The sequence below is a fragment of the Cynocephalus volans genome, chromosome 5, assembly GCF_027409185.1.
Source record: "Cynocephalus volans isolate mCynVol1 chromosome 5, mCynVol1.pri, whole genome shotgun sequence".
Taxonomy (NCBI): Eukaryota; Metazoa; Chordata; class Mammalia; order Dermoptera; family Cynocephalidae; genus Cynocephalus; species Cynocephalus volans.
Window position 1 is genome coordinate 51238375 of NC_084464.1, and position 26565 is coordinate 51264939.

Consider the following 26565-nt stretch of genomic DNA (forward strand, 5'->3'; position numbering starts at 1 on the left):
GTTTGGTCTTGCCAGTGAGTTTTTACAGCCCTGAAGAAAAGGGGTCATCTCCCATAATGTTGAATGCATAGGACCTGCTTCTGAGATATGAGCATGGATGTTGGTTTCAGAGTCGAGCCCCTGGCCTGGTGGCAGGGGCCAGCCATGGTGGGGGCCAGGCTAAGTGCACATAGACCCTCAATCCACCCCTCTGGTAGCACTGAGTGCTGAAAAGACCTTCCAATAAACCAGAAGCCACTTCAGGGACCCAAAGAAACAAGCAAGGAAGGAATGAGGGTAGCAGTGCCACAGGCTCACTTTCATCTGCTACTCCCACGATGCTCCACACCTGACACTGCTAGACCAACCTTCCCGGCAGCCCTGCTATTTCCTCTCCAATCAAAGAGCACAGGTGGGAGGAGAGATGATAACTCAGAGGTGGTAAGGGTCCTTGTGGTGGAGGGGACACTCACCTTGAGGTTCCCATCGGCTGTGATTCGCAGCCGGTTGCAGGTCCCACAGAAATGCTCAGACATGGATGTGATGAAGCTGATCTGGCCTTGGAAGCCAGGGATTTTAAAGGCCTGGAAATGGGGGAGAGAAAGAAAGGCAGTAGAGGGATGCGGACAGCTCCTGAGCCCAGGCTCTCACTCCCTACACCAGAACCCCACTCCTCGCCCTCGCCAAGGAGCCCGAGGGAAGGGCGCACCTAAGGCCCTCAGACAACAGCAGACTCTGGGACAACGGATGGCCCATTTTCTGCCTGTGCTTGGCTTGCCCTAGGGTAAACCTGCTCAGGACACAGAGACCTGGGGCAGCACAGCCAGAGTAGAGCAGGATGAGCCCTCCCTGTACCACCTACCAGCGCTGTCCTCCAATAAATTTCTTATCCTCTGATCTGCATAGCCCCAGCCGGGCCTGCTTCTTCATCCGTGACACAGGAGGGTGGCTGTGACAGCACTGTGGTACTTCCTGCTTATTGCACCGCCCCCCTCACTGCACTCTGACCTCCATGCAGCCCCCGCTCTCTGTCCTAGAGTGGAGGCCCAGCCCTGCCCTCCTGCTCCCTAACCTTGGCTGTACTGGATTCCTCCTCTGGCAGCTTCTCTAGCTCCGGCCACTGCTGCTGGATTGTGTCCAGCATCTCCTTGTAGCTGACCATCTTCCTGAAGTTCCACTTGTTGCCTGTATTTGAGTTGGGGGAGGCAGGAGGAGCTACTGAATCACAAGGTGGAAGGGGCCCGGGCATCTTCAAGTTCATCCTCCCCCACAGCATTTATCAGTTCTCCAGCCTCTTAGACTGGAGGACAGGGGCCCTGCCTAAAACAGGTAGCTGAAATCTTCCATACCCAACACTGAGAAGCCCAGTGCCCTATTAAGACCCCGGGCCCAGCACCTGCCCAGGCCCCTCCCAACATCCCTGGGGTCAACAGTACCTGCAGCGTCACCAGACCTTGCCCACCCACTCAACCCACAGGCCCAGCCTCCTATCCTCTCCCACCCTACTCCACATCCTGTCACTGACCATCAAAGGGCATGTACTCTATGAAGCGCACGTCCAGGGGCAGCCCCTCAGTCAAGGCCACAAAGTCCAGGAGTTCGTCCTCGTTCAGGCCTCGCATCACCACACAGTTCACCTGGCCAGGAGATAATAGGACCATGAAGGCCGCCCCCTGAATTCTTTGGGGGGGTATGACCTTTGGGAGTCTTACACCTACCAAAGACCCTCCACTGAGGGACCCATTCCTTGCTTCTCCCCACCCAGGTCTCCTTAAGTTGGGAGATTCCATGGGATCGCTGATTTTCTCCCTTCTGTCTTGGGGAGGGGGGTAGGGCTGGATGTAGCAGGGAAAGAAATGCAGGGAGATACACTGCAGCAGGCCTTGGCCCGGGATGCAGTGGCTGCGGCTGTCCAGTGGGCCGGCGGCTGGGGGGAAGGCCAAGCCAGCGGGGAGGAGGAGTCGGCAGCAGTGGCATGGCATGTCCTCACCTTCACAGGGCTGTAGCCCAGCTCGATGGCCTTGTGGATGCCCTCCATGACCTTGTGGAAGCCTGTGGGAGGGAGAGAGAAACAAGGATCCAGGAACTTCCTCCCTTCCCCTGTACCCACACCCCCAAAGGGAAGCACCAGAGCTCAAAGAGCCTCAGAGACAACCTAGTCCGTGGGTCAGTAAACTTTCCTGTAACGGGCCAGAGAGTAAATACTTTAGGCTCTGCAGGCCAAGAGGCAAAACTTAAGGTACTATGTAGGTATATGCCACGAAGTGGTTTTTGACTAAATTCAAAATATAATAACTGACTATAGTTTTTTGTAATGCAGGTCTATAAATGGAATGAAGAACGAAATTTTTTTGCAGGGATAATATTTTGCTTAATTAGGGTTGACAGTTATTGTTCCCTATCATTAGCTGATATTAATTGATGTTATCTGTAAAATACATTCTTAGCTCAAAGTCTGTAAAAAAAAAAAAAAAAAAAAAAACCCAAAACAAACAAACAAAAAAAACAGGAAGGGGACTAGATCTGGTCCATGGGCTATATTGTGCCAACCCCTGATCTAGCTGAACCCTCTCACAGTCTAGATGAGAAAACAGGCCCAGAGAGGGGCAGGGGCAGTGCCCTGCTCAAGGCTTCATACTCCCTCGTTTGGCTCACAGGTTTTCCAGCTCCCTTGTGCTTTCTCAACAGCCCATTGTTTATTCACTTGACATATACTCTCTGAGCACCTACTACACATGGTGCTGTTTCAGGGCAGGTAAGTGATTATTTATGAGTGCTGTTCTCACCTCTCTCTGCAGTTAACCCATAGTAAACGCGATCTCAGGCTGGCTTCTCCTCACCCTTCCCCAGCCCCCAGCCTGCACAGCCAGAGTGGTGGCTGTGATTCACAGCTGGGAGATCGCCCTGAGGGAGGGCACCTGGTGGTGGCCTCCGTGGTCTCCTCGCAGCATTTTAGATTGCCCAGGGAGAAAGGGCAAAGGGAGCAATGTGCGGCTTTCATACAAAATGCTGCTCGAATAACCTACACCTAGAAGTTTTCTTCTCTGTAGCACTCCCCTCCAAAGCAGGTGGTGGACACAGGAGTACGAAGGGGAGGGGAGATCTGAGGTTGGGATACACTGTCTCCAATCCAAATGCCGAGAAAGGAGAGATGAGAAGGGAGGACATGTATGTAAGGGGTAGATTGCACTAACACACCTTCTCCTTTACCATCTCAAAGCCTTGGCAGGGTCTCTACTCACGTTGCTCCTCAGAGGAAGTTCCTTTGATCCCTCCTGTGAGGAGCTGCCCGAAATCGCCATTACAAGATGGCGCTGATTTCCGGTGGAGGGCAGGGCTGCTCGGTAACACACCTGGGCCGATTAGGCAGCCACCAATAAGGTAGGAGCACGTCCTAGGCGAGGAGCAGTCTCTATATAAAGGGCGCGGGTTCCCTCGCTCGGGGTCTCCATTTTTGGCAAGCTTATGCTCTCCCTCTCAAGATGCATTAAAGCTGATCTGCAGAAGGATCCTTTGTGTGCCGCGTCGTTCTTGCTGGCGAGACGGTAGCGCGGGACATTTGGTGCCGAAACCCGGGATAAACTTGTGACATCGTCAGCACCTTCGGAGACCCCCTGGTGACAGGGAGGATTCAGAACTGCAGGAGGGTAAGTTCAGAGAGGTGTGTCTGTTCTTGGTCTGGGGTTAATTCGGTTAGCTTATAAGATTTTAAATTCGCCCGTTGGTATGGTCAGACTGACGTAGATAAGCAGCTGCACCTGAGACCCGTGTGAGCCTCTCGTACATAAGGGAGCGGCGTGTCTCACAGCGCCTCCTAAAGCAGGGCGCGTTATGGGTTCCACACAGTCTGTGGTTACCGCGTTAGAGGCCGTGCTGAGACAACGTGATATCAGGGTAGGGGGCCGTGTACTCAGAAATTTTGTAAAAGAGGTAGATCGTGTAGCGCCATGGTATGCCTGTTCCGGATCCTTAACCTTGAGTTCTTGGAACAAACTGGGCAAAGACCTTGACCGCAAGTACGCAGAGGGAGACCTACGTCAGGGCACCAAGACCATTTGGAAGTTCATTAAGAATTGTTTAGAAGATGAAGGCTGTAAACCGGTAGTGACAAAAGGACAAAATACATTAGAGGAAGTCCAAGACAGCATGTCAGAAACTGAACGGAGTGAGAGGATGGGTACCCGCAAGAGGAGAGACGTCTCCTATAAAAGAAAGTGCCCTCCCGGTAAGTCTACGGACGAGGGAGAGATTTTAAAACATCAAAGTGACGCTCCCGGCAAATCTGCCGGGGAGGAAGGGGTTTTAAACCCCAGACAAAAGGCGGAGGGGAAAAAAGGAGGCTTCTACCCTATGGGAGAGCTGAGGACCGTAGAACAAGAGTTGGAGGACTTAAATCTAGATGAACCCGACTCTGACTCCCTCAGCCCTAGCGAGGAGTCCGATTTAGAGGAAGAAGCGGCCAGGTATGAGGAAGAGAGATATCATCCCGACAGGCGGCGGAGACCACTCGGTGAATGGAAAAAACGACCGTCCCTGGTGGCCCCCGCACGACCTGCGCCCTCGGCGCCTCCCCCTTATGTGCAGTCCTCTAATCCCTTCTCGTTCCTCTCTGATAAAGTGAGAAGAAGAGTTCAGGCTGCCTTCCCAGTTTTTGAGATCGAGGGCGGAGGGCGCGTCCATGCCCCCGTCGAGTATAACCAGATCAAGGACCTCGCAGAGGCGGTTAGAAAATATGGCGCAAACGCCAATTTTACCATAGTACTGTTAGAAAGGTTTGCTAATGTGGCTATGACACCTGCTGACTGGCAAATGTTGGCTAAGGCAGCGCTCCCTACCATGGGTCAATACATGGAATGGAAGGCGCTATGGCATGAGGCTGCACAGGCTCAGGCTAGGGCGAACGCTGCCGTACTAACTCCTGAGCAGCGAGATTGGACCTTTGATATGTTAACAGGCCAGGGCCCGTTTGCCGCTGATCAGACGGCTTTCCCATGGGGTGCTTATGTTCAAGTTTCTAGCACTGCCATTAAGGCTTGGAAGGCACTCCCCAAAAAAGGGGAAGCTTCTGGACAACTTACTAAGATCATTCAGGGACCTCAGGAACCATTCTCAGATTTTGTGGCTCGAATGACAGAAGCAGCGGGGCGCATCTTTGGGGACCCTGATCAGGCTGCGCCTCTTGTTGAACAACTGATTTTTGAGCAGGCGACCCAGGAATGCCGCGCGGCCATAGCGCCCAGAAAAGGTAAAGGTGTACAGGATTGGCTCAGAGTTTGTCGAGAACTCGGGGGACCCCTGACCAATGCAGGGCTGGCAGCTGCCATCCTCCAGTCACAGAGGCTGCCTAGACAGCAGAGACAGGGGTTGGACCGGAGAGTTTGTTTTAAATGCGGTCAACCGGGACACTTAAAAAAGGACTGCCGAGCCCCGGACAGGGATAAGGGCCCTCAGAGTACAGACACCCTCTGTTCCCGCTGTTCCAAGGGATATCATAAAGCTGCCTTATGCCGCTCCGTTAGAGATATCAAGGGGCGGCTCCTTCCGCCGCTGACAGAACAACGCCAAGAGATTCCAAAAAACGGAAGGGCCCCCGTTCCCAGGGCCCCCAAAAGTATGGGAGCAAAACAAACCAGGGTCAGGGGGAAAGGGAAGAGAGCCTGTCGGAAGACACGCAAGATTGGACTTGCACGCCTCCTCCGACTTCATATTGATGTCACAGATGGGCGTCCAGCCGGTTCCTGTGCAGTCCATCCAGCCCCTGCCGCCTGGAACCGTGGGCCTTATAATTGGCAGAGGATCGTTAACTTTAAACGGTCTAATTGTCCACCCCGGGCTAGTTGACTGTCAACATGGCTCCGAGATCCAAGTCCTGTGCACATGCCCAGGAGGAGTTTTTTCTATTACCAAAGGAGACAGGATAGCTCAATTGCTGCTCCTCCCAGAGGTCGCCGGACCTTCAGAGCCTGGGCGAGAAAAAATGGGCTCCTCGGGCATGGATTCCGCGTACCTGATGGTTTCCCTAAATGAGAGACCTAAACTAAAGTTATGGGTTGAAGGAAAACTGTTTAACGGCATTATGGACACTGGTGCGGATAAGAGCATTATTTCCGCCCATTGGTGGCCAAAGTCCTGGCCTGTCATTAAGTCATCACACTCTCTGCAAGGCCTCGGTTATCAGGCCAGTCCTACTATTAGTTCCGCTCCCTTGTCTTGGGAGACGGCAGAGGGACAAAAGGGACATTTTACTCCCTACGTGCTTCCGCTCCCCATTAACCTCTGGGGGCGTGATATTTTACAAAAGATGGGAGTTAAGTTGTCTAATGAATACTCCTCTCAAGCTAAGGAGATAATGGCCAAGATGGGACATAAACAGGGAAGGGGTTTAGGAGCCAGGGAACAGGGCCGGATTGAACCTATTCTCCCTGAAGGCAACCCAGGTAGACAGGGTCTGGGTTTTTCCTAGGCGCCATTGAGGCAGCACGACCCATTCCGTGGAAAACGGAGGATCCGGTGTGGGTTCCTCAATGGCCATTGTCCTCCGAGAAATTGAGGGCAGCAACACAGATAGTACAGGAGCAGCTAAGGCTTGGACATCTTGAACCGTCCACCTCTCCCTGGAATACCCCGATATTTGTAATCAAAAAAAGGTCGGGAAAATGGAGATTGCTCCACGACCTGAGAGCCATTAATAAACAGATGAACTCTTTTGGCCCCGTACAAAGGGGTCTTCCGCTTCTCTCCGCCTTACCTCCTTCACTTAATCATATGGAACCTGATAAAAGGTTCCAATGGAAGGTTTTGCCTCAAGGCATGACAAATAGCCCTACCATGTGTCAACTATATGTTCAAGAAGCTTTGAGGCCTTTGAGGCGCCAGTTTTATTATAGATATTAAGGATTGCTTTTTTTCCATCCACAAAGATTTGACAAAAGGCATATCCTTGCTTACAGTCCATCTTGTTACACTGGGGCCTACAAATTGCTGCTGATAAAGTTCAGATTGCAAATACTGGACATTTTTGGGGGTCTATTATCTTCCCTGATAAGATCGTCCCACAAAAGGTGGAGATAAGAAGGGACCACTTACAAACTCTAAATGATTTTCAAAAATTGTTGGGAGACATCAACTGGCTCAGACCCTTTCTAAAAATCCCCTCTGTGGCCCTGAAGCCGCTGTTTGACATTCTTGAGGGTGATAGCCATCTGACTTCTCCCAGGTCCCTCACTCCGCCAGCAGAACAGGCCTTGCAGTTAGTAGAGCAGGCCATACAGGGAGCTCAATTGACACGTCTTGATGACACATTGCCCTTTTTCCTTGTGCCTTTGTAAAACGAAGGGACTGCCAACTGCCGTGCTTTGGCAAAATGGCCCCCTTTTGTGGATCCATCCCAATGCTTCACCAGCAAAAATCATTGATTGGTATCCCGATGCTGTGGCACGGCTTGCCTTGCGTGGACTTAAGGCCTCTCTCACTCACTTTGGAAAATATCCAAATATGATGATAGTTCCTTACACTTTACCTCAGGTTCAAGCCCTGACGGCCGCCTCCAATGAGTGGGCCATATTAGTCACCTCTTTTCCGGGACAGATAGATAATCATTATCCTCGCCACCCTCTTTTACAATTTGCCTTGTCCCAACCTGTGGTTTTCCCCCGGGTGACATCCCCTGTGCCCTTAACAGACGGCTTGGTAGTCTATACTGATGGCTCCAAGACAGGGGTCGGAGCCTATGTGATTGACACTCAGGTCGTCTCCAAAAGATATATTGAAACCTCCCCCCAGGTTGTTGAATGCTTGGTGGTCCTGGATGTATTACAGATCTTTCCGGGCCCTTTAAATATTGTCTCTGACTCTAATTATGTAGTAAATGCAGTTAATCATCTTGAGACTGCTGGCATTATCAAGCCATCCAGCAAGGTGGCTCACCTTTTTCAACAGATTCAAAATTGTTTGCTAGCTCGGCGATGCCTGTTGTATATAACCCATGTACGAGCACATTCAGGTCTCCCTGGCCCTATGGCACTAGGAAATGACCTGGCCGACAAAGCTACAAAGATGATTGCGGCTGCTATGTCTTCCAATCTGGAAGCTGCCAAAAGTTTCCATGAACGATTTCATGTGACGGCCGAAACCTTGCGCCGTCGGTATTCCCTGACTAGGAAAGAAGCTAGAGAGATAGTGACCCAATGTCAAAATTGCTGCCAATTTTTGCCTATATCTCATGTGGGGGTCAACCCAAGAGGCGTAAGACCGCTGCAGGTTTGGCAAATGGATGTTACCCATGTTGCCTCTTTTGGAAAACTCCAGTATTTACATGTGTCCATTGACACTTGTTCTGGTATTTTACATGCTTCTCCCCTATCGGGAGAGAAGGCTTCCCTTGTAATCCAACATTGTCTCGAGGCCTGGAGTGCCTGGGGTAAGCCCAGGGTCCTTAAAACAGATAATGGACCTGCCTACACTTCCCAAAAATTCAGACAGTTCTGCCATTATATGGAAGTAACCCATTTGACTGGCCTACCCTATAACCCCCAAGGACAAGGTATCGTAGAACGTGCCCATCGCACATTAAAATCATACTTACAAAAACAAAAAGGGGGAATTATGAAGGAACTTCTTCCAGTACCAAGGACAGTGATTTCCCTGGCATTATTTACTTTAAATTACCTGAATTTAGATGAGCATGGACAAACAGCGGCCGAGCGTCATTGCTCAGAGCCAGACAGGCCAAAAGAAATGGTAAAATGGAAAGATGTGTTGTCTAACGAATGGAAAGGACCGGATCCTATTCTTATAAGATCCAGGGGAGCTGTGTGTGTTTTCCCACAGAATGAAGATAACCCTTTCTGGGTCCCTGAGAGGCTTACCAGGACGGTCCCAGAACGGAAGGATGGCGCCAAGACCCCATCTGAGCTGGAAGATCTGGCTGTTCCTCCCTATTCTGATGGTGATGATCAAGACCCCAACGGCCTTGGGCGAGCCGCGCTGGGGGATACTGTCGACCTTCCCCCTCCCGATGCCAGTTCATCATGATACTAGGTTGTTTCCTCGGTTTTTCAGTTCTAATAAGACTTTGGATCTACCTTATCTACCTGAAGACACGGAGATAGCGGGTATTGGAAAAAGTCGAAATTTTTCTTTAACAGGCAGTCTATGTTTTTGGATGGTTTCTAATCGGTCCTGGTCTGAGATTCCATGCATAAAGCTTTATAATCAAACCGCGGCGTGGTTTGATAGGCCAGAACATCCAGGTTCGGCCAATGCTTCTTGGCTGTCTGGAGTGTGGCCTGCTTTTGATCCAAAGAACAATACCAGTATTCCCTCTCAGGCAAAATGGGCCCCGTATTGCCTGAGCCCCAGAAGGGAGGGAGATACCCCGCCCTGGACGGGCTGCCAGTCTAAAAAGGCGGGGTGGGCACTAAAAAATTACTTTACCTTTTCGCCTTATATGGGTACCCAGTATAATGCTACCTCTCCAGGCCTAAATTGGACATATCAAAACCCCACGATGGCGATCCGTTCCAACCCATTTGATGTTTGGCTGTTGTGTGGGGTAAATGGCAGCTGCACGGACCTTTCACCGTTTGCCTTTTCAAAAGGCGGTGGTTGGGGAAATGCCTCTTTTGAGTGGAATGTGACTGAGTCCTTTGAATCCACTGTGTCCATAAAACAGCTTGGAACAAATTACTCTGTCCCGCCAACACCAGTTTGCCTTTATCCTCCTTTCATGTTTATTTTAACTAATATTAGTGATGAGAGGAGTCAGATTGCTTGTGATAACTATACTTGCTTTTATGCACAGTGCTGGAATGCTACGCTGTTCAATTTGGCCATAGTTGCTCGAATGCCTAGATGGATTCCTGTCCCAGTAGAAGCTCCCAATACTATGGTCTTGTTCAGGCAGAGGAGGGATTTTGGTCTCACTGCGGCAATAGTCGCCGCCGTATCCCTGGCGGCGGGTGCAGCCACAGCTGCTGCCGTCTCCTTGACTACCACGGTACAGACTGCCACCACGTTGAATAATTTGTCCTCCGCGGTAACACAGGCCCTAGAAACACAGACTGCGCTAAACGCTCAGCTGAAGGGAGGATTAATGGTGGTTAACCAGCGGGTGGATCTTGTGCAGGAACAAATAGACGTTTTATGGCAAATTGCTCAATTGGGGTGTCAATGGAAATATTCAGGGTTATGTGTCACCAGTATCCAATATGAAAAGTATACCAAAGCTGCAAATTTGTCTAAACAATTATCCCAGCATCTTTCAACAGGTTGGACGAGAGAATTTGACAACCTGATAAACCAGCTGCGCATGGCCATTGTGTCCGTGAATTCAACAAGAGTGGATGTCTCCTTCGCAGCTGGACTGTCCTCATGGATTAAAACGGCCGTGTCCCACTTCAAGGAGTGGGCAGGAGTGATTGGGGTTGGCATGTTCTTATGTGGGGGAACTGTGCTCCTACTATGGTTGGTCTGCAGATTAAAAGCCCAGACCCAGAGAGACAGGGTAGTCATCGCCCAGGCATTTCTAGCCCTGGAACAGGGGGCCAACCCTGACGTTTGGCTGTCCATGCTTAAGGATTAGCCTGCTCTGACTCCCCTTCCCCCTTCCTGTTGGCTGGCCTCCCTGAAGCTTGTTCAGAGGAGTTCGCCCTTGCTCAAACAGGTCTATGTGTAACAACAGGCTCCAGTGTGTCCAGAGACGGGCAACTTCCCCCAGACTTGAACCAACCTAAGACATGGTGCCCGGTGGCGATAGGGTCAACCTATGACGGGTAAGGTCAAAGTCTGTGGAGGGACGACCTAGGACAGGAACGCTGGCTAATTTGTCCGCGACCGCCGAGCTTGTACCAGCCGCTTTAAATGATAAAAAAGGGGGAGATGTGAGGAGCTGCCCGAAATCGCCATTACAAGATGGCGCTGATTTCCGGTGGAGGGCAGGGCTGCTCGGTAACACGCCTGGGCCAATTAGGCAGCCACCAATAAGGTAGGAGCACGTCCTAGGCGAGGAGCAGTCTCTATATAAAGGGCGCGGGTTCCCTCGCTCGGGGTCTCCATTTTTGGCAAGCTTATGCTCTCCCTCTCAAGATGCATTAAAGCTGATCTGCAGAAGGATCCTTTGTGTGCCGCGTCGTTCTTGCTGGCGAGACGGTAGCGCGGGACACCCTCCCTGTTCCTCAAGGCCAGTATAAAGACCTCCTCTATGAAGCCCTCCCTCTTCTCTCCTACTAGGAATTCTCTCTCCCTCCCTGTAGCACTTTAATCCACACCACAAGACAAGCAAAGGTTGTCTCATGGGATTATATCTTTTGGCCCTTAGTAGCCTGTAAGGCCAGGCAACGTCTTCTATGTCTTCTGTCCCCTCCACAGCTCCTAGAGCAGCCCTTTATAGAGGGGAGACTCTGTGAGTGCTTCCTCGGCACATGGAAGGATATAAGAAGGAGTAACACACCAGGGAAAGGGAGGAAAGAGGACGTGGGGCAGGGAGGCTGATTTTGAACCTGTTTTTAAAGAAGGAGCAGGAGAGCTGGATCTCCCTGGCTTCCTTCTGATCCTCTAGAGACCTCAGTAATGTGCCACCCCCACTCCCCCAAATCAAAGCATATCCACCCCTGAAAAACCTTTGCCCACTATGAGGCCCATGGCCCAAGAGAATCCGGGCACTGGCCTAATGAGCTACAGAGCTCGAGGCTGTCTCTACCTGTCTTCCTCGACCCTTCCCCAAGAGGCCATGCGAGAGGAAGAGATGGATGTATTTGCAGCAGAAGTGAAGGGGAGGAGTTTATATCCAGCTTGGCACAGGGCCATGGGAGACTGCTTGGGGACCCCCACCTGGCAGTGCACGTGCTGACCTTGGCATCTCAGGGAGGCCGTTTCCACTCTGGTCTGTCCCACATTTCTTCAGAGCTCATTGGAGGGTGATCAAATTGGCCCAGTTTGCCAAGGACTTTCTTGGTTTTAAAACCAAAAGTCCTTCATTCTGGACACCCCCTCAGTCCTGAGCAAACTGGGGGTGAGGTAGGGGGGAGACTTGTCACCCTAGTTCATTAGCATCTTATTAGGTCGTATGTGAACCCTTTTCTGCCGTGCCCCATCATGGCGCTGACTACCCTTCTATTCCGCCTTTTTCCTTCCCACCGGCGCCACAATACCTTCCCACCGGCATGAATCGCGTGCCAATCAGCGCAGGCTCCCTGCTCCTGGCCCCTTAGCAACATAATCCATCCAATCCCCAAATGCCCTGTGTCCCCTGTAAACCTATCAACTCTCTTCTAACCCTATAAAACAGATGTACTCGCTAAATAAAATCGGAACTTCTCCGGCGAGCTGCCTTGCATTTGTGCCTCATCCTTTCATTGGTGCTGAAACCCAGGAGGCGGGATTGTCCACTGTGGGCCCCATCTCCGTCTCAACCAAGGCGGCTCACCCTCGTCCACCTTTTCGGGCACTGGCTCTTTGCACTCACCACCGCTTTCACCCTTGGGTAAGTCTCCCTTATAGGGCTGCCACCCTCTTCTGGGCTACAGCGGAGAAGTTATCGACCAACAAGGCTCCAATGCCCTTAAGAGATGTAAAGTTACACCCCATTAAGACCTTTACGGTAGTGGCGGACCCTCCAGCTATCCACTCCCTTATCTCCAGCAGCCTTTGAGCGTGAGGGTTCAGGGTGGAGGCTCCTTTCTGCTTCTCTCTCTCTCTCTCTCTCTCTCTCTCTCTCTCTGGACGCTAAAACGGGTTCCAAAAATCCTAGTACTAGGTTCCTCGTGGCCTCCGGCACTGTGCCTCCTAGGAGCTTGAAGTGTGGGTGATGACCCTTACTCTCCTCCTAATCCAGTTCCTATAGAACCTCCGTGGCTCACAAACTCCTTGGGGGATGCCTCCTGGATTTTGCTGACCCACTTCCGGCCCAGGGATTCACTTCCTCGTTTTCTCTTTTTCTCTTCCTCTTGATTTCCTTATCTCTGTCCACTTCACAATGGGAGCCTCCTCATCCCTTCAGGAAACCTCGCCCCTCAAATGCTTACTCAGAAACCTTACTGTACTCTCCCTTACACCAGATATTAAGCCAAAGCTCTTGATCAGATTTTGCACTCGAGATTGGCCCCAGTACCCCCTGGACAACCAAAACCATTGGCCTTTTGAGGGATCCCTAGACCCAGACCTCCTTCGTGACCTTTTTAACTATTGCCAGTGCCTCAAAAAGTGGTGGAAGGAGATCGATCCCCTATGTCGAGGCCTTTTGCCTCCTCAGACAAAATCCCCATCTTTGTTCTTCATGCTCTCCCTCCCAAGTCCTCCTGGCCTGTAAGTCTCCACTCCTTCTTGACCCTCCTACTTTCGATCCTGTGGATGAACCACCCACATACCGCCCGTCTCCCTCCGCCCCTACTTCCCCCTCCGCCTCAGTTTCCTCTCCGCCATCTTCCATTTCAGCTTCTCCTTCCACTCCAATTCCACAGCTGCCCCCCATTTCCCCTCCTCCCGCAAAACCTTTTAGTCCTCCACGGGCTAGATCACAGGGGCTCCCTCCAGTCCCTCCCACTATCTTCGAAAGGTGGCTGTCCCAGAAGGGGTAATCAGAGTTCATGTACCTTTTTCCATCTCTGATCTCACACAATTAGAGAAGAAACTGGGCTCCTTTACCACTGACCCCACCACCTATGTTAGGGAGTTTCCGTGGATCCTGCAGGCTTACAGTCTCACACACCATGACATATACATGTTGATAGCTAACACTCTCCTTCCTGAGGAGCGAAGGCGTGTATGGGAATTGGCCCGAGCCCATGCAGACGAAACACACAGGACTAATCCTAACCACCCTACAGGTCCCAATGCAGTTCCAGAACAGGATCCCCAATGGGATTAGAACACCCCTATTGGCATAAATTCCCGTGATGTTTTTGCTTCCTGCCTTGTAGCCGGCCTCAAGCGGGCCGCTCGAAAAGTTGTAAATTTCCAAAAGGTGCAGGAAGTAATACAGAAAAAGGAAGAAACCCCTTCCAAATTTTTAGACAGGTTAACCAAGGCCCTTCAACAATATACCGATCTAGACCCAGAAACCCCAGATGGTTGTCATGTTTTAATGACCTATTTCCTAGCCCAGAGCTACCCCGACATTAGGGCTAAATTTAAAAAGCTAGAGCAGGGGCCCGCTACTCCTCAGACTGAAATTCTTATGGTGGCTTTTAAGGTTTTTCATAATAGAGAGGAGGAAAAGGAACGCCGCGAGCAGAGAGCTGATCAGGCAAATTTTCAGATGCTTGCACAAATAATCCAAGGACAGCTGCAACCCAGGTGCCGACAAACCCATAAGCCGCCCCCTGGAACCTGCTTTAAATGTGGAAAAGAGGGACACTGGGCAAAAGCCTGCCCCTCTCCTCGGCCTCCAACCACGCCCTGTCCCAAATGCCACAAAAGGGGCCATTGGGGATCTGATTGCCCTGCCACCCGAAGGGGAGAGGGGCCAATCACCCCACAATCTAGGCCCGACCTGTTGGGACTAGCAGGAGAAGATTGATGGGGCCCTGGGTCTCTGTTCCCGACCATGACCATCATGACACAGGAACCTAGGGTGCAGCTTGTGGTGGATGGGCGCCCCATTTCCTTCCTCTTAGACACCGGAGCCACTTTTTCGGTCCTGAGGGAGTTCTGGGGCCCAACTACACCTTCCACCTCTCCTATTGTCGGGGTAGGAGGTAAACAGATTTTCCCTCATAAAACCCCCCTATTAACATGCACCATGCAAGATGTTTCCACACCCTTCTCACACTCCTTCCTTGTCATGCGCCAATGTCCTATCCCTCTACTGGGAAGAGATATTCTCTCCCTTCTCAGGGTTACGACCAGCATCACCTCCCATGCCTCGCCTACCACACAGTTTTTTATAGCACTCCTGGCCGACGACTCGGACTCACGGCCTCCTTTTCCAACATTAACTGAGCCTGTCAACACAGTTGTCTGGGACACGTCAAGCCCCTCCACTGCAAAGTGTTCTCCAATACACATTAGGCTTAAGGACCCCACTAAGTTTACCTCTAGCGCCAAGCTCTCAAGATATTTTTGCTTTCACTTGGACTGATCCTCACACCCGACACTCCCGATAATTTACCTGTTCTGTTCTCCCACAGGGATTTCGCAACAGCCCTCACATCTTTGGCCAGGTTTTAGCCCAGGATCTCCCTGATTCTTATGCCAACCACCCCGACTCCATGCTTCTTCAGTATGTAGGTGACCTTCTCTTGTGCAGCCCCTCGTGGGAGCAATCTCAAACAGATGCCGTTCACCTATTAAATCACTTAGCTAATAAAGGATATCGGGTCTCCCCACATATAGCCCAAACTTCCCAGTCAACGGTAACCTACCTCGGCTTTCTCCTTTCCCCAGGGAAAAAGTCAATTACGCTTAACAGAAAACAACTTCTCATGGACCTTCCCATCCCCAAACAAAGGCTGAAATATTGCCATTTGGGGGATTAGCTGGATACTTCAGAGCCTGGGTCCCAAATTATTCCCTCCTGGCCAGACCTCTGTATAACCTAACTAAGGGTCCCCCGATGAACCCCTACTCTCCTCCCCCCGCCATCCCTTTTTAAAATTGCGACAGACCCTTGTACAGGCGCCGGCACTCCATCTCCCTGATCTCTCTAAACCTTTCTTCTTGTACATCCATGAGAAGGGCGGACAGGCACTCGGGGTGTTGGGACAAAATTATGGACCCACCTTTGCTCCCGTAGCATACCTTTCTAAGCAGTTAGATCCCACCGTCCGTGGATGGGCACCCTGCATAAGGGCCCTAGCCGCTGGACAGCTCTTACAAAGGGAGGCATACAAATTAACTTTTGGGGCACCATTAACTATCCTTTCCCCCCACCACTTAAAGGATCTCCTGACATACAAGGGACTTCAATCCCTCCCTCCATCCAGGGTTTTGTCCCTTCTCACCTCCTTCCTCGAAAACCCTGACATCACCTTTCTTCCATGCCCCCCCCTTAAATCCTGCCACTTTACTTCCCATACCTTGTCCTTCAGGTATAGGCACCCCTTCCCATGATTGCCTGGAGGCCCTAGAAAACTTCCTGCCCTGTCACTCCTCTATTTCAGAAGGACCTCTCTCTCATCCCGATTACGTTTGGTTTACGGACGGTAGTTCTTTCAGACAGGACTCTGCCCATTATGCAGGATATGACGTAACCTCTCTCACCGAAATCATAGAAGCCAAACCCCTACCCCCAGGCACTACCAACCAACAGGCTGAGCTTATAGCAGTTACAAGAGCCTGTATTTTAGCCCAAGGTAAATCCCTCACGCTTTACACTGACTCCAAATACGTTCTCCACATCCTGTTGTCCCATGCTGCTGTGTGGAGGGAATGGGGCCTACTCACCACAAAAGGAAACTCAATCACTAATTCATCCCTTATCACCAAACTTATAGAGGCCTCTCATCTGCCCGTCCGGCTAGGAGTAGTTCACTGCAAGTCTCATGAGAAAGACAACTCCCCTATCACACAGGACAATTCCAGGGCTGACACGGCTGCACGAACAGCGGCCATAAATCCCGAACATAAACCTGCTTGCCTTTTAGCCGCCCTCACTGACATACACCCCGTGGGCAATACGGCCCTGTTCCAGCTTCTACATGCTCTCTTCCACACTAGCCCCCAAACTTTAACCATCTTTTTACAAACTTTCTTTACGCTCACCCCTTTAGATAAAGCCCTCCTACAGGAAATTTCCCTTACTTGTAAAGTCTGCTAGCGCACTAACCCCAACACTCCTTTAAAACCTAAACCTTTCCCCTCCCACCAGGCCAGAGGTCACACACCTGCAGCTGACTGGCAGGTGGATGTCACTAACATGCCACCTGTACGGCGCACCAGACATCTCCTAGTGTTCGTAGATACCTTCTCTGGATGGGTAGAGGCCTTCCCCACATCTAATAAAAGGGCTATTACAGTGGCGTCCATCCTTCTCTCTCAGATTATCCCTAGATTTGGAATGCCCACTTCATTACAGTCAGACAATGGTCCTGAGTTTATCTCTCAGATTACCCAGAAAGTTTCCCAAGCTCTCTCTTTTCAGTGGCACTTACACTGTCCCTATCGTCCCCAGGCTTCCGGAAAGGTAGAGAGATCCAACAGAACTCTTAAAAATATTTTAACAAAATTATCCTTAGAACTACACCTGGACTGGGTTCAGCTACTCCCGTTGGCCTTACTCAGGATAAGGGCTCTTCCACAAAACCCCTCTCTACTGTCTCCTTTTGAAATAATGTACGAGCATCCCCTCTTACCTCCAGGGCTCACTCCCTCACAGGGTCCAATACCGCCAGACCTCAATTTACCTCTCCTTTTCCATCTCCACTCTGAACTTTGGAAATTTCAAGATTGGCTTCTTCCTGACCCTGCTTCCTCTCAAAACTTCTTGCCTCTCCACCCTGGACAACTAGTATATTACAACTCCCCAGAAGAAAAAGGTCCTCTCATGCCCAAGTGGGAGGGCCCCTACCCAGTTATTCTTTGCACCCCTACAGGCGCCAAACTCTCTTTACCTGGTAACCGTTTTATTCCCTGGATTCACATTCCTAGATTAAAACCAGACACCTGGAACCTCGTCCCCAACGGCGTCCAGGATATCTCAGAAGAGTCCAGAGGCTCCCCTCCATCTACTCCTTCTCCCTCTTATTCTTGTACTCCGGACCCATCTAATCCCCTGAAGTTGTGATTTTCCCACATTCCTGCCCTTCCTCTCCTCAACCACAAGGATGCTCCCTTCTAGTATTCTTAACACTTTTAATATCCTCCTCCTCTTTCTCTTTATACTTCCTCAAAGTTCCTCTTCTTCTGTGTCTTACGTATGGAGATTTAAGGTGAGAGAGTCATACACACACACACAAAAAACACCAAAGTCAGCCATTTGGCCGCTACTGCAGACTGCTCCATCAAAGGTTGCTCCGAGTCTGTCACTATCACTCTTTCCAATTCCAAGTTAGTTAAACAAGCCAACTGCCCTTACCTTTGCTTCCTCTTTGATCAGACCCGCGATTACTGCTGCTGGTGGCCTGACACCTATGGCGGCTGTCCGTATTGGTCATGTAAGATCCACTGGGGGTTAGGGTATATGGGAGGGCCTACTGGTAGGAGATTTTTTCAGTGTGACGGCAAACGACAGTGTTCTTTAACCATCCAGGACCCATGGGAGAGCCGATGGGCTACCAGAGTCCTTGCTTTTGTTTACTGTAATGGCTATGCTTCACACCCCTGCGGAACTTTTGAAATAGCCCGTGAGTATGTTCCTCTTCATGACCCTATATCTCTTGTCTCTACAGACATAAAACATTATGAACAGAACATCATATCCTCTTTAGAAAATGCCCCTTCCCTTCATGCCCCGGGCTCCCCTATATATACTTGGTTACAGATCATCTCCGATACCCTGTCCTTTTTAAACCAGACTGTTCCATCCATTTCCCCTGGAAATAGCTTTTTTTGTGCCTCCTTGGCTCACTCCCTGCTTGCCGCTGTCCCAGTCAACAACACTGACTCACTCCTTCGTCCAAACCCTTCCCAGGCCCCACTGCCCTCTTCACCCCTACCCAATGTTCCTTTGCGGGAGCCTGAGAACAGCAACCACACCCTCCTTCCTAGAATATGCCTTTGTGGCCCCACTATTTCCAAATCTTTCAATGACCCCTTTTGCCAATACAGTCTTAACCTCACAAATACTACCCATGCATTGCCTGGAACCTTTTTTTGGTGCAATAGAACCCTTATCACTACTTTCCTCCCCAACATAACTTCTTCTTGCCTTCTCGTAACTGTTGCTCTCCAGCTCACCCTATACACCAGTTCAGAAATGTTTCACCTTCTTAATCCCACAGACTGACAGAAAAGAGTGGCTTTCCTCCCTATCTTGGTTGGTATGTCTTTAACCATTTCCGTCGCCAGTGCCGGCCTTTCGGGAGGAGCCCTGGGCCACTCTCTGTGGGCTGTCGAAGATATTAAATCCAAGTTAGAAAGGGCCCTCACATCCATGGCCAAATCTCTAACCTCCCTACAAAAACAAATAACTTCTTTGGCCCAAGTGACCCTCCAGAACAGGAGAGCCCTTGATCTGCTCACAGCGGAAAAAGGTGGCACCTGCCTCTTCCTAAGAGAAGAATGTTGTTATTATATTAACGAATCGGGTGTGGTAGAAAATAACATGATTAAACTCACTGAATTAGCTACCAGCCTGCGTGCCCCACCCGACTCCAGCCCATTCTCCTTTCTCTAATGTCCAACCCTCTCCTAACCTGGGTTTGGCCCATGCTCGGCCCCGTCTCTGTAATCCTTCTGGTATGCCTTTTTTTACCTTGTATACTCAAGTTTTTACAAACCCAAGTGGGCAAAATTTCTAACCAGACTTTTAACCAGCTTTTACTTAGAAACTACCAACTCCTAGCTAGTGATGAACCCTCCGCCTCTTCTCGGGAACTCCTCACCACATGCTGATGAAACATACAGGACGTGATGGATTGCCTTCCTAGATGCCCTTTCCTCCGACACCCGGTTTTTACACATCAGGAGTGGACTCAACAGATTATCGACTTATGGCTGCAGGGAACTTTCATCCATTTCACCCCCCAGGAGGTTCTTTTATATTCCACCATATTATGGGGTCTCCTGACCATATTCCTCCCAGACACTCCAACCCCTTCCCAAACGACGCCCCCTACCAGCAGGAAGTAGCCAGAGAGAAAAAGGACGTTGCCCCTATTCTAACAAAAAGGGAGGAATATTAGGTCATATGAGAACCCTTTTTCAGCCGTGCCCCATCATGGCGCTGGCTACCCTTCTCTTCTGCCTTTTTCCTTCCCACCGGCGCCACAATACCTTCCCGCCGGCGCGAACTGCACGCCAATCAGCACAGGCTCCCTGCTCCTGACCCCTTAGCAACATAATCCATCCAATCCCCAAATGCCCCATGTCCCCTGTAAACCTATCAACTCTCTTCTAACCCTATAAAACAGATGTACTTGCTAAATAAAATCGGAACTTCTCCGGTGAGCTGCCTTGCGTTTGTGCCTCATCCTTTCACATCTGATCCCCAAAAGCTCCCGATGTACATTTGGCAAGGGTGAGGGGTGAAGAATAAATGCCTAGGCTTATCTACAGCCTAGCCACCAAGAGGAAGCAACTGGGCCCCTGGCCTAGTACCAGCTACACACTCCCCAGCTATGTGAACCCTGGGAGGGACACCCGCCCCATGCCATATCTGGTCACCTTTCCTGCGGACGATGAACTCAAACTTGGCAGGCACCAGGGTGTCCAGGCTGATGTTGATGGCACTCAGGCCAGCTTTCTGAAGCTGGGGCAGTAGCCGGGCTAGGTTGATGCCATTGGTGGTGACACCGATGGTCCTCAGCCCTCCCAGCCGGTGCAGCTGGGCTGTAGAGACACAGGAAGGGCATCAGACTGTTTGTTCTTGGTGAGGCCAGAAGGGCTGGAAGGCAACACTCTAAACAAGATGGGTGGAAAAAGCACTGTACAGACCTCTATTAACCAGGTTAAGTTTGATAAGAAACATAAGAATAAAAACAATGATAAAAATAACCAAAAGATTAAACAGCAAGTGCTCACTGCAGAAGGTGCCCTGCTGAGGGCTTGCGTACATTAGCTCACTGAAGCCCCACAACAATGATTATCCCATTTAGTAGATAAAGGAAGAGAGGCTCAGAGAGATTAAGAAAATTGCTTAAGGTCACACAGCTAGTAAGAACAACTGAGATTCTAATCCACGTGTATAAGGGTACTTCTAAGAGTGCCTGGAAAAACAGAATTAAAAAGATACTATGAATCTTTCCATGAACTTTTTGAAAAACCCTCATACTTGACTCTAGGACTATACTCTTAACAATCAACCACACAGGTCCTGATACTCTACATAACAGAAAAAGGGTTTGAATTAAGAACTATCTGACACTTCCATTCCACCAAAAGTCCCCGCAGTGCCTCAGGAATCCAAGGCACTGCAGCCAGCATTCCTTCTGAAGTGCTGGGGGAGTGGAGGGGATGGTCTTGCCCCATCCTTCCCACCCTTGGAGGCAGGAGCCAAATCCTCAAAAGCAGGTCACTGCAGGCAGGTCTTTGTCCTAACCAGTGTCTATATGGTAATCACCCTTTCCCATCCCATGCCATCAGCCGGTACCAATAACCATGGTACATCACAGCAGTTAAGGCCATTTAAGTGGCTAGTCCACAGATGAGGAAACTGAGGCCCAGGGTAGGGAAGGAACCTGCAGAAGCTCACACAGCCAGGGAGTGTCAGATTGGGACAGGGCTGTCAAGTTCAACTCTTCCCACCATGAGGATCAGTGGCTTCCGTGGAGAGCTCTGGGTCCTCGTGCCTGTGCTCAAGTCATCTTGCACCTTGCTGACCAGTAAGGAATGCTCATTCCCCCTGCTCTCCCACTGGTCCTGGCAGGGAGCACAGGGAAGGAAGGTGGAGCCCATACCGGATGGTGGCCCGTAGGGGAAGTGGCCTGAAGGAGGGGGCTGGGCCTGGCAGCCAGCTGGATTCATCTGGCTCAGCCCTTTCCTGGAATGGCCTGCCTTTCAGCTGAAGAGCTGCCCGGAACAAGGGTCAGCTTGCCAGGGCCTGCTTGTCCTGCACAGGAATGATGGCAGGATCCCAAGTGAAGTGAGCAGTGAGAGCTAGAGGGAACTGGCCATGGAGAAGCAGGGGATAGGGCTGTCAGGGGGCCCAGGGCACCCCAGTAGCCTTGTCCTCCAATGGGCTGAGCAGGGCCTGTAGTGAATTCATCTTTATGGCCCCAGAACAGTACAAGGCACATAAGAAGGTACTCTAGGTTGAAATACTCCTCATTCACTGAACCAGGGAGTGAGGCAGATTGCTGGGGGTTTGGAGATCTCACCCAGGGCAGCTGTGGTGGAGGGTTAGGGGGGTGTAGCAGTCAAGAACACAAAGGCTTATTTTCCTCTGATTTCATCATCTATAATTACACGAGCAAAGGTCTCTCTCTGCCTGACGATGGGGCTTAGAATCAGCACATGGCAAATGGTTCTGCAGGGCAGCCACTTACAGAGCGCTTACCAAGTGCTGCACATTTCAATCTCACTTCCTCCTCAGGGCAGCCCTATAAGGTAGGTATTATCACTTACCCGAGGCTTAGAAAGGATTTTAAAAGTTGCCCAAAGGTATGCTGCTAGTAAGAGCCACAGGTGAGATTCAAATAGGAGCATTTCATACCCCAGAGACAGTACTCTGACCCACTCTTCATTCATTCAATAAGCAGACCCAATATATACTCAACAAATATATATATACAAAAGAGTATATATACAAATATACTCACTGCTGCAAAAGCAGCCAGGGACAATATGTAAATGAATGGGCAGGTTCCAACAAACTTACTAATGAGCACTGAACTTGGGATTTCATATAATTTTCACGTGGTAGCAAATGTTATTCTTCTTTTGACTCTTTTCCCACTATTTAGAAATGTAAAAACCAATTCTCAGCTTGCAAGTCATACAAAAATGTGTGTCTGCCCAGATTTGGCCCATGGGCTGTAGCTTGCCAACTTCTGGGAGAGGGAGTGCCTGGGGCGGTGTGTGGGGTATGCACTTTAGACAGAATGGTCAAGGCTGGCCCACTGAGGAGACGACACTGGAGCCAAGACCTGAGTGAGGCCAAGCAGTGAGCCCTGAGCTCCTGGCAAAGGGAACCACAGTGCAAAGGCCCGGCCATGTGACTGGGGAGAAAGGGCGAGGCACAGGGGCAGGCGAGGGATCACAGAGGTCAGCAGAAGCCAGGCCATGTGGGCTCCTGGTGAGAACTCTGGTCTAAATGTGACAGCAAGCCACTGGGATCTGGCATTTATTAACTTTGTGACTTTAGGCAAGTTATTGAACCTCTCTATGCCTCGTTTTGTCATCAAAATATTTATAATAACAGCACCTGTCTCAGAGGATGTTGTAAGACTATGTGAGCACAATGCTCTAAGTGAACGTTAGCGGCCAGGATCAATGCTAACATTAACAGCGGAGTCCAGCTGCATGAGGCAGGAGCAGGAAGGAGTGGTGACGACTTTCGGCCAACTCACCCACGATGTCCACCACGTCCGGCCGGATGAGCGGCTCTCCGCCCGTGAGCCGGATCTTGCTGACACCTTCTTTCACAAAGAGCCGGGCAAGGGTCAAGATCTCCTCAGTAGTCAGCAGGTCAGCCTTGGGGGTCAGAGGGACACCATCCTCGGGCATGCAGTACTGGCCTGAGGGGAGTAAGGGACCTGGAGGTAGGTAATGGCTATGGCAGGCAGGCCCATGATGCCCCTGCTCTCCCACTCCCCATCAGGCCAAATGTCCCTCCTGAACCCCATCAGACAATAAGGAGAGACCTCACTGAAGACAAGGTGGACAATGCCCAAGCCAGAGTTTCACCTTTCTCATCTCTAAAATGTTAACACCCCCTCCCCATCCAGCCTCAGTCTCCCTCAGGGATAAGTGGGAAGCCGAGGTTACAGGTTAAGGATGATGAACTCGGCTGAGAGTGGAGCTCGGCTTGAGGAAGGGGGATGCCTGGACACTGCTTCCCTCAGCCAGGGCAGCTGGGCAGGGCTTGCCTGGAAAGGCTGGGGCCCAGGCCGACCCTGCCGGCAGTGCTCGTCCTCCTTCACTTCTTCCACTTGTGGCAAACTGCTCCTGCCCTGTGTGTGCACAAGGAGAGGAAAGAGTACTCCTCTCTGGCCTGGTAAAAGCTGCTGCACTCTGTAGACACAAGTGTTCTGAGATCTGTCCTATCTATTGTAGGTTATCATCAGCCCCATTTTATACATTGGAACACTGAGTTGCTGCTTGTTTGGGGAGAGGCGGCAGAATGGGGTAAATGAGGTGAGTTGTGGTGGGTGAAGGGTGCCATCCCCCGCCACCACCTCCTATAGCGCAGTGTCATTAAGCATCAGGTCAAGATCAGTTAGAGGGTCATGAAATCAAATCGGCGGATGCCTGGGGATTGGGTTCAGAACTGGTCTTTTAAGATTGAAGATAATGGGCAAGAATATCACAACGTACCACATGTGGTATGTTTTATTTGATCGAACATTTACTAAACACACATGTATGTATTTATTGAGCTATGAAGTAAACATATTTTTTATTGTAAGGTATAGTGGAAGGAAAAAAAGCAAGGAAGGAAGGAAAGAAGGAGGGAGGGAGGGAAGGAAAGATGAAGCAGGAAAGGAAAAAAGGAAGGGATGGTGGAAGGGAGGAAGGAAGATCAAAAGTGGAAGTCCCTCCAGCAGTGGATACACCCTCAGAGTGCTCCTCATGTGGGATTATGAACTGATTACTCTGAGTAGCAGCCTGGCCCCAACTGATTTGCCATGGGACTGGGGCATCTCCACGGCTGGCAGTATTGGCCATCGCACTACTGTTTATTTCACATGTTCACGATGTCCACCATGCCCCTCTCCCCCAACCATGTCCTGGACTTTGGGAACAGCAGAGCAAAAGGAAAAAGGAGCCCTGAACCCACTCTTAATCCTAAACCCAATCACAACTTTGTTCTCAAATCTAATCCCAAGTAGAACCTAGCTTCCACAACCATAAAACTTGACACTGACCCCTTTCTCACCCCTAAAGCTTGCCTGCTCTGACAAGCAAAGGGTGGTGGGTGGGGAAGTCAGAAAGCAGAATTGGAGGATTGAGGAGGATTCCTGGGCATGGGGAGAGTTCAGAAGCTACTTCAGTAGAGGGACAGAATCCCAGAGAGGGCCCAGGAACGGGACTCACATCTGAGGTTGCACTTCTCGGTGAGGGAAATCCGCAGGTAGCTGTGCTGGCGGCCAAAGCTGTCTGTGAGGAAGGCGGAGAAGGGGGCCGCGTGCTCCCGTAGGAACTGCCTCCGTTCTTGTCTCCGCCTGGACAGCTCCTGCAAGGACGAGACAGGGCAGGAAGGACACATGGAGAACCACCTGGGAGAACTGACAGAGCCCCAGAGATCCACTGTCCCTCCTTCATCCCTGACATTTGTACAGCACTGCTAACCTTCCCACATATCTGGGCCCGTCATCCTAGGGGACCTGGGATTGGTCTTCTCATTTACAGATTGGGAAACCGGACTGAAGGCAAGGATCCACCCCCTAAGCACTTAGTTGGGCAGCAAGTTGGAGGGAAGGGCAGGCTAGATCTCTTTATTCAGTCATTATTCTTCACCCTACCCAGGGCCAGAAGGAAGGATTATGCACCCATTGTCTGAGGAGGAGACTGCTTCAAGCTAGGCCCAAACTTGTCCCTGGGGAGAGAGCAGAGGGAGCCAACCTCACTCTTTCTCATATGTGATCTAGTCTATCTGTCAACCCCTAACCTATCTCTCCCTTAAGAACACAACCCTGGGTCCTGACAGATGCTGATGACATAAATGCTCCATGGAACTAATATTTACCAAACAGAGTTTCCAAAGAATGTCCTCTGATCAATTCCTATAACCACATCATAAGGGATTATTATAACTAAGGCTCAGATGGCCTCCAAGTACACCTTTGGCAAAACCAGGATTCAAATCCAGGTCTTTGGATTCCAAGTTCTAAATTCTTTCCTCTAATTACACAGGGAGAGTCTAAGAAGGTAGGAAGGATAATGAATAGGGTGGGGAGAAGTCACTTCTCTAGAATCTTTAGGACGAAGACACTGTGACCTTGGTAGTCATCTATGGGGCCTACAGACAGGCTTTGGGCTGGGGGCAACAGCCCCTGGCTTCTGGGCCAGCTGTGACCTGGAGTGCTTAACTTCTCCAGGCCTGTTTTTCCAGTTGTAAAATAAGAATGCAGCCATGGGCTAAGGTTACCTTGCTAGGGGTAAAGGTGGGGTATGGGGTGGGGGGTGAGATGCTGGTGGGTGAACACCTAGGATTATCATGATCTTGTAATCTGAGAGAGCAAAGGCCTAAGGCCCTCAAAGGCCCAGTGTAACCGTACACTTACACCCAGGAGCAAGAAACATTCACCTTGTGAAGTTCCTCAGCCACATGAGCACCATCTGGAGAACTTAAGAAAAAATTCCACTGGAGACCAACTGAATCCGCATCTCTGGGCTGTTGTTTTTTCAATCTCTCCAGGTGATCCTAATGTGCAGCCAAGGGGGGACGCACACAGGAGTGTGTGTGGGGGGGAGCTTCCATGATTTTCCTGGGTCCATAAAACTTTCCTCACTCTCCTACCCCAAGAGCAGTTCCCCACCTCCTCTGAGAAACCCTGCTGGTGACACCATGGGGAGTTGGCAGCAGTCACTTCTCGGAACTGCAGTCTGTTGTAATCCTAACAGTCACTTCCTCCCCGCACAGGTGGCCCTGGTGGTACCGCAGGGGACACTCCATAATCAAGAAACTCACTGACCATCAGAGTCCAGGAGATGAGATACCCTGGAATCTGGATTTATGGCTGAGTTGCATCCTCGTTTCTATCAACAGCCACTTGCAATTCAGTCATTTGTTAGGCATCCCACACTCCACCTCTTCCTTTGCTTGCCAAGATGCCCCCTTACTGTAAACTTGAAACACTGGAGGGTGTGGCCGGGTGAGGGAGGACCCAA

At 50.6% G+C, this 26565-nt stretch overlaps 1 protein-coding gene across 4 annotated transcripts in view; it reads right to left on the minus strand.

The window, feature by feature from the left end:
* The window catches only part of MOCS1 (molybdenum cofactor synthesis 1), a 35454-nt gene that overhangs the window by 5084 nt on the left and 3805 nt on the right, over positions 1-26565 (minus strand). For 3 of the 4 annotated variants that reach the window (XM_063098396.1, XM_063098395.1, XM_063098398.1), the window contains exons 2-8: positions 24769-24907; positions 23082-23249; positions 20239-20403; positions 1970-2031; positions 1505-1616; positions 1052-1164; positions 453-563 (exon numbers count right to left, since the gene is read on the minus strand). In XM_063098396.1, the coding sequence (XP_062954466.1) occupies positions 453-563; positions 1052-1164; positions 1505-1616; positions 1970-2031; positions 20239-20403; positions 23082-23249; positions 24769-24907 (870 nt within the window). The remainder of the gene's footprint in view (positions 1-452; positions 564-1051; positions 1165-1504; positions 1617-1969; positions 2032-20238; positions 20404-23081; positions 23250-24768; positions 24908-26565) is intronic. The other variant, XM_063098397.1, reaches the window with a different exon arrangement.